We start from the raw sequence: 12,284 nt of genomic DNA, 5'->3' as shown, positions 1-12,284 counted from the left end.
GGTAGCGGTATAACCGAATTACATCTACAGGAGGACCATCCACTCAGAAACACCTCGCTCCCATTATAACATGTGTTACAGCTCTATCTAGAAAGGAAAGACAGCAGAACAGCGTTTTCACTACGGGATATTTGGCCGGAGCGTAATTCTTATTTCGCATGGAGTAAGAGAATTGTCAAAGTTCTTGCAATGGGGACGCCCCTGTTCACATGCACAGCGTCAATCAACCCGCCGGGTGCTTCCGAATGTAAATAAAGACGCACAACTGCTTACGCAAAACAGTTGAAATTTTGCAAATCGCATCCTTCTTTAAGAAAGGCCAAATCAGCGCCAGGGGAATAATGTTCCCACCGTAACGTTTGCCGAGCATGACGTTCGTCTCTGTCTTTTTGTGCCCACTTCAGGCGAGGTGGTTTTTGAAACCGACGAAGGCAACAAGTGTGCGCCGACTGAGCCGTACTGCGTGACCGTGGCCAACTGTCCGAAGGCCCAGAGGGACATCCGGCGCGGTCTGCACCCCACGATCTGCGACTGGCAGGGAACCATTTCACTGGTCTGCTGCGCGCAGCCCACTGCATTGCCTCCGGTGACTCCAGATCAGCCCCGTACGTATGCACGCAGCCTGTTTGCGGTAGTCCATTTTATTCTTCCCAATGTTCGTAGAACTGATTTCCCTCTTTCATCGGCTCACAACGCTATATAACATGGGACACGGTGTCATTAGGCACGAACAGCGCAAGGGGCATTAACACAAAGATTGTAGTGGAAATAATGTAGGAACCCTCTACCACTAAACACTGACACAGTCGCACACTGGCAGGAAGGAAAGCGAAAAGCCTTGTAAAGTTTTCGTCAGTCGTCAAGTTCAGTCGCGGAGAATCTTACAACTACACCATGCAATTGGCAACCGTAAACCGTGGAAGCCGTGAAATATATATGACGCAAATCAGGTCGCGTGCGTAATATTGCATGATTTCGGTCGGCTGAACTACATCCCTCGTTGTCCTGCAGTGCCTTAATTGCACCACGTATACGCACCATATGCATTATGTTACAAGCTTTCTTTTTACACACTTGAGGGCATTGAAAGCGCATTGTAGACTCTTGTTCACATGCAACGCACATTCTCTTTCGCAGACGCGCTGCTGCTTCTTATTCCCTGGCTGCACATTAGTCGTCTTGCCCTTTCTTTCCTCTTTCCTCCTTTCTATCTTTCATTTCTGTGTTTCTGACTTCCCCTTTTTGAAGAGTAGGCAGGCGCTGTTCCCTTTCCAGTGGCAGCCTGCTATTCGCTTTCCCTTTCTTGTCAAATGTATATGTTTCCCAAACAAGTAACTGTTGTTGTTGTTGTTGTTGTTGTTGTTGTTGTTGTTGTTGTTGTTGTTGTTGTTGTTGTTGTTGTTGTTGTTGTTGTTGTTGTTGTTGTTGTTGTTGTTGTTGTTGTTGTTGTTGTTGTTGTTGTTGTTGTTGTTGTTGTTGTTGTTGTTGTTGCTATCATCTTTAGCCTTCAAAAAAGCCTAATCTTGCCACTCTTTTATCAGGTCCACTGCCTGACGTTCCATCACCAGAGCCTCCTGTGCAACCACCTGTGACACCGCCTGTACCTCCTGTAGAGCCACCTGTGCAACCTCCTGTGGAACCCCCTGTACAGCCTCCTGTGCAGCCTCCTGTTGAACCGCCTGTGGAAATCCCTGTGGAACCTCCTGTGGAACCTCCTGTGGAACCTCCCGTGCAACCTCCTGTGGAACCTCCCGTGGAACCTCCTGTAGCTCCTGTGAGCCCGCCACAGCCGAACCCCGGGACTCCGGTCACAGGGCCACCGTCTGTGGAGGGCACCGGTTCGCCCGCCACCGCACCCGGTGGAACGTCGGACGGCCGTGAGCCCTCAGAAGGCGGCGCAGACGACAGCTGCGACTGCGACGAAGGTTCGCTCTTGGCATCGCTTACTTAACGAGGCGTAACTTCACAAATAGCCGTGAATTGGAGTGGTCGGAGTCACAAATTCCTCGCGCCTTTTCAGTTAGTGCAATTTCTCTTCAGGCAATTAATAATTCAATGAGCTCAAATCGTCAGTTTGGTCATCCCAGCCTGCCTTCATTCTTGCAACGAAATCATTTGCGCTAAACAGCATGCGAGCCGGCAGTAATGACGACAGATGACCTTAGTGTGAATTTCATCAAATGATGTTGAATTTCAGAATGATGTGTTGCAAGCAAGAGCAGGCAGACAACGAAGAAATTGGAAGTGTGCATTATACACAGTAAACGCCATCTCATATTGCGATTATGCTGGTCTGACTAAATTTCCTATTTCATACGCCTATTAGTATGAGCGCGGCCCCATGCAAGTTTACCTATGCGTGCTGAAAAGTAAAAACGTCCAACTACTGCAAAAATATGCTTGCGCCATACAGGCCGTGTGTCTGCTTGAAGCACAACTTCATTCTGATGCACTTATTTCAATCGAAGCATGTAATGGAGCACAGCGAGCGCTAAGGCCACGTACTAAAAAGAACAAAAAAGAAAGGCAGAAAGAACCTTCCTGCCACCACGCGTCAACAGTGACCCTCTGCGGAACTGCGCACTAAAATCTGCGAGAACACATCAACGAAAACGTTTACCAATAAAACAGTTGATAAAGCTTATCACCGCGTTTACATTTTCAAATGGGACAATAATGCATAGACAAGAGATGCGACGCAAGCATTTCATCGGCGGCGCCATCGCTGATATACATATAAAGCATGTTCTGACATGTAAACACGCCGACGACGCGCACTACGCGTATAAAGTAACACCCCTGTAGACATCCGTGGCCATGATGTGTCCTCTACCGATGCGTGCAGTTTCCGGAAGAGTTAGTTGGCCTCGTCGGGACTATGTTTTCCTAGGCGATGTTGCAGTCAGGGCTCTACGTATATCGGCGTTACTTGCACGCGTCCCCGTCGGTTTATAGTGGGCCTTAATTTCACCCTTCCGTCGTGGCCCCGCAGACAAAACTCCGCCGCCAGTCAGGAGTTGCGGATTGCGACCCGAGGAAACCGAGTCCCGGCTACGACCGGCGCGGCTACTCTTGGATGAGCCCGTCTACTCTCTGGACGCCCGCAGGGTTCGAAGACCTGGACTGAGAAAGCGGCGGCCGCTCAACGCGCTGTCGCTGCTCCCGCGCCAGCAGCCCAACGGCCGGCTCCAACAGCAACAGCAGCAGCAGCAGCAGCAGCAGCAGCAGACGCAGTCGTCCCCACCCGAGAATGTCTGGCCATGGATGGTAAGTGGACGCCTATGCTGTGTCTCTGCTCAGTCAGCATTTTCGAACGAATGATTGATGGCACAAATATTGCGAGATTGTTCGGACAGTGAATAAATGCTTAAATTGATACTGACGTGACATGTACCCCTATTAATTTTTTTTTCGTTAAATGAAAATCCTAGAGTTCTAAACCTTAGAAACAATAATAACAAGCTTCATAGCGCCCTGGAAAACATAATACAATATCTTTCTTCTACAACCCGTTTCTGTTTCCTTTCCCAGGAGGGTACTGCTTTATGATGTCTGGACAGAGTATGGGAGCATGACATTGCGACGTTTGGACACTCGCTCGGTGCGCTCGGTCACCTCGTATGCTGTGAGAGCCGATGTCATAGCGGACGACCGAGTGAGGCGAAACGAGTGTGAAAACGTCGCAAGATCCGGCTGTCACGTGACCACATACTGCGTCATGACGTCACAACAGAGTAGAAACGAAACCGAAACTGGCTGTAGAGGAGCCATTATATTGAATAATTCATAGTGCTGTGAAGCTTGACAGTAATGTTTCTGCGATTTAAAGGTACAGGAGCTTCATTTAAATCAGAAAAAAATGAAAACTAGAAAACATTCCGTCAGTACTCGTTTGATATAGAATTAAACGCGCTTGTGTTCCACGTGCTGCATATATATCGCGACTTGCGGTAGGGGGAAAAGGCTAGAAAACGTCTGCTAGGCTTTGATTGTCTTACGAACTTGACACCTCCACCACCACCACCACCACCAAGCAAACTTTACCAAGAACAGGGACCAGAGCGAAGATAAAATTCAGATAGAGGGAGAGTAAGACAAAGATTCTGCTTTCTGCTTAAGTGCCGAAAAATATATCTTATTAATATTATTATTTGTTTTGAACACATATATACAATTATTACATATATACAAGGAAAGGGAAAGCGAGGAGTAGGCTGGCAACTGCCACCGTAAGGGGCACAACGCCTGCCTACTCTTCAGAAGGGAGGTGACAGCAACACAGAAATGGAAGATAGGAAGGAGGGGAGGAAAGAGGAAAGGAAAAGCAACAGGACAAATCTAAAGAATAAAGCAGCACACAGTACAGATCACACACAGTAGGGCCGGTCACTGAAGATCACGCTACTACAGAATGTTGAATAGAATAGTTTCGACGCTACAGAAGGATCGACATTTGGGCGAGTTGGTACTGGTTGAACATCTTGAAGGGGCAGCGCGAAAAAACGAAGACAGAAGGCAGGAACACACAGGCGTTCCTGCCTTCTGTCTTCGTTTTTTCGCGCTGCCCCTTCAAGATGTTCGACGCTACAAACGTGAACCTAAGTTAGCTAACTCTAGAAAAGTAAGTAGCGCGCGATGAGCCTGATGAGGTTTAGACGCACAACCACTGGGGTACAAACATTCGTCGAGTGTCGTACACCGCCGGCCAAGGAGATGATAGTCTCACACTATACGACATGCGCTGCGCACTGACAGCGGGACACTCAAATATCAGGTGCTGAAGTGTCTCGCAGCAGCCACAAGACGTACACGATGGACTCGCCACACGTACTTGTCTGTATAAACGTTCCCGCACGTTCACGCAGCCAACTATATCTTAAATATATCTTAAAGCAAAAAAAAAAAGAAGAAAACGAAAAAAATACGCAAAGATTAAAGATTGAAACCGCAAATTCTTTCGGGGGACTTTTCGTTCGTAAATTCTTTTTGCCAATCGCCGGTAGCTTCCGCTAATGTTATGTCCAGCATCAGGATTGGCTCACATTCGCTCTTACGTTAGAATTGTTCATAAACAATAAAATACAAGAACGCATGATGAACTTGAGAAATAGAATTGTCAAAGCTGCTCCGTAGCCCCTGCCAAAGCGAGAGGTCTGTTCGGCGTACACTAACTTGGTGTCATTAGTGCTCGCTTTCCGACCCCGGCGGCCGCATTCTGCTGAAAACAGGCTGCAAAGACAGTCGTGTTCCGAGCAATTAAGTGAAGAGCCCCAGGTAGTCAAAATTTATTGGCAGCTTCCAACTGCAGCGTGTCTCATAGCCCATTTGTTGCGCTTGGACATTGAGCCCCGTGAATCATCAACCTTTACCACGAAAGTAGAAACTGATGAATATTTCCTATAGACTTATAAACTCTTTCAACTGAAGTAATTTATGTCGACGACATGTTTGTATCTACTTGACTCACGACAAACTACTAAGAACGTTCACAAAACGCGACCTGCTACTTGCATTAAAGCACCGCTTGCTGCAGCTTGTGTGCGAAAGATGATTCGTCACTCGCAGGCTTCCGTAGTGGACCAAGTGAACCCCGCAAGGCGGTGTGCCGGCGTGTTGCTCGACCAGCAGCATGTGCTGACAGCTGCCCAATGCTTCGGACCGGACAACGGGTGAGATGAAAATTTTCTAGATGTGAGACGACTGCCGCTGCCAAGTCGGTGCATGAGCACAAAGTTTGGTTTCTTCACTTACGCCGCAGTGTCCAAGCTTAAGGAAGGACACCGAAATGAAACGACCCAGGTACTCGACGACTAAGCCAGGTGTATTAATGCGACACAGATAACGTAATAATTTATTTTGTTTATGTGACACTGTGCCACGCCGACGTTTTCTGTAACTCCCGTGAGCTGCAGTGTAAACGTGGTCGAAAACAGTTTTGTACATGCTATGCGCTGTCAAAGTGTCGCCAACTTCATATGCCTGCCAGTCATAGCAAAATGATACAAGGCAGCTTCCTTTCTTCTCACATGCTAGCATTGTTTCCAGCATTTCTTAAACCACATCTCCTTAATGTTTCTTTACTATCCTGTTCTGCAAACACGAACCCATAAACGATCTGCTGCCTTATTCATTGGTTGCGTCTTAGTGGCTGATGTGAACGCCTTTGACTTGCTCAGCCCCTACGCATGCGTGCGTGATCTCACCGTGTCTTTCCTCCCCCATCTTCCTCTCTCTATCTCATCTTTCTATTCCCTCTTTCCCGTCCCCCAGAGTAGGGTAGGGCCAACCAGATACATTTCTGGTTAACATCCCTGCCTTCTCTCTTTCTTTCCTTCTCCTCCTCCTCCCGTGTCTTAGCAAATATATGCCGAATACCGCTATCAATATGTCTAAAGGTTAAAACGAAAGATCAAAAAGGTCACGATATAGCCCAAATATGGAGTCGGAATAACGCATATGCGATAACTACATATATCATAGCGAGAAATTCAGTGCCGGCAACCTATGCCGCATTCAATATCGTTTCCAAACAAAGTTGTATGCAAGACGGGCACTTCGATCGCGCCCTATGACACTGAAGTAAGCGTTTCTGCGCTAACACCGCGAAAAACACCTAACCCGCCATGGTGGCTTAGCGGCTTTGGTGTTGCGCTGCTAAGCGCAAGGTCGCGGAACCGAAACTCGGCCTCGGCGGCCACATTTCGATGGGGGCGAAATGCAAAAGCACCCGTTTCCCGTGCATTGGGGGCTCGTTAAAGATCCCCAGGTTGTCAAAATCAATCCGGAGTCCCCCACTACGGCGTGCTTCAGAATCAAATCGTGGTTTTGGCGCGTAACGCCCCATAGTTCAGAACAACACGAAAGTCATGCACAGAACGTTGGCCTAAATTTCGATCGCCTTAATCTTTGCCCGTTTTAGAACGAACGTTCTCAACAACAACGTTGTCGCAGGAGGAACAGTGCCGTGATGCTGAACCTTCCGAACGCACCGGTCACGCTTCGACGAGTGGTGAGTGCCGAGGCGCACCCGCACTTCCGTGTCCCGGACGGCTACCACGACCTGTCCGTGGTGAGGTTCGAGCCCGCGCTTACCCCCGGACAGCTGGCGCCCATCTGCTTGCCGACGGTGCTCAACGCCAGGCGCGTGCTCAACGGCAGCATTCTTGACGCCGTCAGTTGGTCCAATCGACAGAGGGGTAAGGACCTCGACAGGCAGCCCACGTAATCAGAATCTTCGTTCGTGAAAGTCCTACGCGGCAGCGCTGCGTGCTGGTAATCTCCTCTTGGTTTTGGCCGTTCTCCGCTCGCACTGTAATACCTAGCCAAAGAGTCCAACTGCATGTGATCGCTTGCACGCGAATCGGGGCTCGCGTTCACAAATCACTTCGTACGCTGGAGCGGTTCGTGAAAGCAGGCCATGGTCAATCGCAAGAGTGGTCATAATATTAGTAAAGGCAGCGGGCGAGTGACGAAATGTTCTTATGCGGCAGAAAACCTCTGTGAGTCGAGGCTCTGGTTTCTATACGCTTATATCTCATAATCTTTGTGCGTCATAATATGAATACAAGATGTGTAATCACGCATAAGTTTACTTGCTGTCGCAAGTAATACTTAACGTCGTTCGTACCATTTCATATCGCCTTGTCTGCAGCCCGTTTATGTCATATGTATAATCACGCAAAAAAAAGCATTAGGGAGGGACAAGACGCAAGGGCGTGCGCCTAAATCTCTGAGGCGTCGTTTGCAGTCACATCTTGGATAACGGCCCAATGCCCCGCCGTAGCATCCGCAAGTTCATCAATATAGGGCGGAAACGACGATTCATGAGCAAGAGCACGTATACACGTCAGGGAAAAAAGTGTACAATAGAAACCTGAAGTTGCTGTGGCAACTTTTTTCAATCGCGTATCTTTGTGAAGGACTTCTTTTTGTCATTTTTCCCGTTTTAATTCCTAGCCGTAGCATTTCGTTGAACTGTATAAATGACTAAAGATGATTCCTAAATTTACAGTAAACTTCATAGTCCAAATTCACAAAGTTTTCCGCCTTTAGTTCGTAAGTTCAGTTTGCAATCGGCTGGCTGCCTTTACTGAAAATATGCTCAGTCATGATTGGCTAGCGTATGATTTTATGAAAGATTCTAGCGTAAGAATGTTTTATTGTGTGTATACGGGAGCCCATACCCTTAATAAGGGACACACGAAACGAAATCGGGAAAAAGACCACTTGGCCGCCGTTGGAACGCGCACCCACAACCTCCACATCATGCGTGCCCAGGCCGCGCGTGGAGCTAACGGCTGCCCTCCGTCCATTTTCTTGGATATGTATTTATAAGCATTGACCTGGCACAGATATGTAAAATACGCGTGTGCAAACTACCTCGCGTATGTCAGCTCAGCTACACTGCAAAATCCTTCAGGATTAAGACGTTTATCGACTCGACTACACGCAAATTGATTATTGTCCTCATCGAGAGTTCGCCAATAGCCTGCCGTCGGCTCTGTGCGCATATAGTAACAGCGACCTCTGCCTTCTCTCCCTGTCTGACGTCGCAGACTTCCACCCAGGCTCAATGGGCGAGAAGCGTTACCAAGTGATCGACGTGTCGAGCTGCAACCACACATACGCAGGTGTTGATCTGTCCCCGTACCCGGCGGGTATCACTCACGACGATTTCATCTGCACCCAGCTGACCGCAAACGTTGGCGATGAATGCGTGGTGAGTTCCCGGTTCCCTTTTTCGTTTTCGAGGCCCTCAGCTGGGGGAATAAAGCCTGCGACCGGACGCAGTGCGTGTTTTCTTCCCCCCCTCTCTCTCTTATTATGCTATTAAGTTTCGCTGACTGCTTATATTCGAGGTCAGTACACTGCGGCACTTTTCTCATTCAGCAACGAAACGTTATTTGAAACTGGGATTCAGTTGGATAAGTGAGTTTAGACTATTAATGTTTTTAAGTAGCACAATATAATTTGCCAATAATGATCATGCTGCCAACCTCCCCATACATACAGCTAGCGGCATTTTTAGGCGAAACACCTGACACGTCGATGTAGCTCCAATCGGAGGCGTTTCAGGGCAAAGTAGCAAATAATTTCTTTTCTTATTATGGTCGAGTGCGAGTGAAAGCATGCGTCATCCTCGTATTCAAGCAATGTAATGTAGGACACTGCGTTCCTTTGCGTTCGGGACGCCGTTACATTTCGTTGATTTATTTGCCTCCGCCACCCCCACCCCCCCCTCTATAGCTCGCATACATTTAACCACTCGATTTACATCGCGGCCTCCACAAAGCCCTCGGCGGTCGCACCTCACGCGTTGTGTACCTATACTTTGTTTTTTAAGCCCGAGTCATAATTGACTTTCGTGCCGGAATGAAACGTGTACACGAGAAGACAAACCGGAAGGCGTGTTTGCCTTCTCTCACCTATGTGCGAGACAACTGCGTGATCCATTCACACCACTGTCTACTGCTAGAGCACATTTGGTGGGCGGCTACACCAACATCGTCCGTGGCAATATGAAATAGTTGCGCCTCGTGTATCTTTCTGCTTTGTTTCTTTCCTGCGCGTTTCATTCCGGCGTGACAGTACGTTGCGATAACGGCCTCGAAAACGACAAGCGCCGACTGTTATGCTGTCCGCCCCTCCCATATATATACCTCCATTGTTGCAGGGCATCCCAGGTAGCCCGCTGATGGTACAGGACGGAAAGCACTGGACCGTCATAGGGATGTACAGCTTCGGCGTGTCGTGCAGCGGAACGGCGCAGTACCCGACCGTGTTCACGCGCGTGTCACCGTACGTCACCTGGATCTACGAGAAGATTGGCCTGCGCTAATGAACACGCCATTGTGACGACGCAGCGGACGGCGTCGGGCCATCGGAACGAGTGGGCGTCACGCCGGCGCACTTTCGCAGACGAGTGCCCCGTGGGCAACTACGGCTGCTGCTAGCGTTCGTGTCACACGCTGGACAGTTCGGAAATGGCTTATACGGTTTCGTTGGCGCCGAGCGTCGGATAGCTCAGATCAGCGCTCCGCTGAAGTTGCGGTGTCGGGTAGCGGGTAGCAGCTTTAACAACGCACGGAAACGATGGTTGAACTTACCGCGTTAACTAAAGGCTGCAGTGAAAAATATGCTAAAGTAAGAAATATTTGCATTGTCTCGAGATGTTTAGCCGCGGCGTAGTTCATGCTAGGCCGTGCATGCCATTCAAGTACTAGTGACCGCAGATTAAACGGTAACGAAAAGGGCGGGGAAATGAATTGGAACTCGGTGAAAGCAATGGGTCTTACGAATGGCAACTTTTTGTTTTGTTTTGTTTTTATACTACTGTCATTTATCCAGTAGTTTCGAGAAACTTCTGATCGGTTACCAAATGAACCTAACGCCGAAGGAACGAGCAGACTTTAGTTGCCGGATTTCTCGTTCAGACGCCTTTCCTGGTTCTGTATAACATTACTCATTGACTGTAGGCCAACGCGACCATAGAGCCGCATTGCAGGGAACTCCCGGGAAGCCTAGAGAAATGGCTGCCCATGCTCTAACGAAGAGGCACGTGGCATACGTTGGGCGCTAGCGCATACCTAAACGGACTTACGGTCGGACGCAGGCTCGTCCGCAATCGTTCACCATCGCTCTTCTCGTTCTTTATTAAGCGTTAACAAGAGTATTTAGAGTACGATAAGGTTTTTCTAGGATCTAATTCTCGAAACATTTTGTTCGCAAGTGCGCCTTGGCGTTGGCCGGTCGCCTTCGCTAACAATATGGACAGCATCACGATAGTCTGGCACCTACTCTTGCAAAATATTCTAGCGTATTTTTTTTGGAATACGTACCCAGGTTCGTCTTCGTTGATTATCGTTATCTTTTTTGGTCCCATTCTCGAAAGACGTTGCCATAGGACCTTGCTTTGAAACATTGACAATGCTTGATTATTTAATAATTATTCGTGGATTGCACTTGCAAGTGCACGTTGGAGTTCGTGTTCCAAGGATGCAATAAGGACTCTTGGAATATCACCGCAGTCCATGACTAAAGTACCCATTCAATTTAATTTCAAGTATCAATGTGATTCATACTAGAAACGAGTTCTAACGGGCTTCCAACGTGTGAAGGATGTCAGACGCAATGTAGAGGCCTTTTGTTGCCCTCCTCGGGAGAGAAGCCCTGCACACCGCCTTCGTACAACCGCCCCATGCCGCACCGTCGTGGTCGCATTTGGCTGGACCGCTGACCCTTCGGCGTGACTCTGTAACGCCAGTGATGCTGTCAGTGGCCAGGGTGGGACCGTAATATGATGAACGATGGAGTGAATGCTGCTGTTGATGCTGTTGATGCTGTTGAAGGCTGGTGATGAAAGTGAACAGTTGGTGCTGCTGGCAGTTTATTTATTTTCTCTTATGTAAATAAAACGGACCTGTGTTGTCGGGCTGTTTGCCTCTCACTTGAATGCAAGCTGTACACAAAAAGAAATGAAAGAAAACAATGTATCGCCGATTCTTCGTTTCACGAAGAAATGGCGGTACACTGATTTGCCCAAGAACTCTTGTTTCACTAAACTGAAGCTACCCCCCTTGAAACTCGACCTACCCACCCACCTTTCCCCTTTTTTCCCTCCCACTTACCCGCTGCGTACATCATTTCTCCCATTGCCAGTTGTCTGTCGTTGGGAGTGGCAATGTGTAGAGTGACCGCCGTGATATCTAGATTTTGTTTCAACGAGCCTAAGATTATGAAACGGACGGATAGCGCAATGCCTCAAAACCATTACGGCTCATTACTTCACGTCTTGCACGAGTTAACTAATGACACATGTGCATCCGATACATTCGAGTTCCGAAACATTAATGAGCATTTGACTCAGTCAGTGAGTGTCTCTTCGCATTCGACGCAGGTTTGGCGGAGCAGAGAGCATAGCATATCTAAATGATTGCTTGAGGCAGCTATTAGGAGAAATGGGTGTGAGGCCTGTATGACTCCCTACGGAACCTTCATAAGCGAATCTCCAGAGTGAGTTAAATGTGTCTTTGACATGAGCGCGTGAAGATGACCTCGACATAAGCAGAAGGAGATGGCTTGCAACAAATGATTCAGAACTTGAACCGGAAAAGTGTAAAAGTAGATTCGAAAGTCAATATGCAGGAAGCTGCACAACTGCTCAATAGCTTGGCAACAGAGCGAGAGTTGACGATTGGTAGCCGTCCTCTTGAAGCTGTGCAGGAATTCGTTTATCTATGCCAAGTAGTCGCATCAGATACTGATCACGAGAAGGACATATCCAG

At 48.3% G+C, this 12,284-nt stretch overlaps 1 protein-coding gene across 1 annotated transcript in view; it reads left to right on the top strand.

Annotated features, from left to right (window-relative positions):
- The window catches only part of LOC126548578 (uncharacterized), a 46,615-nt gene extending 35,182 nt beyond the window's left edge, over positions 1–11,433 (top strand). Inside the window, exons 2-8 of the mRNA XM_050196825.3 lie at positions 405–605; positions 1,542–1,925; positions 2,993–3,267; positions 5,566–5,669; positions 6,952–7,196; positions 8,556–8,719; positions 9,674–11,433. Coding sequence (XP_050052782.1) covers positions 405–605; positions 1,542–1,925; positions 2,993–3,267; positions 5,566–5,669; positions 6,952–7,196; positions 8,556–8,719; positions 9,674–9,838 — 1,538 coding nt within the window. The 3' untranslated portion in view covers positions 9,839–11,433. The remainder of the gene's footprint in view (positions 1–404; positions 606–1,541; positions 1,926–2,992; positions 3,268–5,565; positions 5,670–6,951; positions 7,197–8,555; positions 8,720–9,673) is intronic.
- Positions 11,434–12,284: the final 851 nt, after the last annotated feature.

This window comes from Dermacentor andersoni, chromosome 1, assembly GCF_023375885.2.
Source record: "Dermacentor andersoni chromosome 1, qqDerAnde1_hic_scaffold, whole genome shotgun sequence".
Taxonomy (NCBI): domain Eukaryota; kingdom Metazoa; phylum Arthropoda; class Arachnida; order Ixodida; family Ixodidae; genus Dermacentor; species Dermacentor andersoni.
This window is presented reverse-complemented; position numbering and strand designations above follow the sequence as displayed.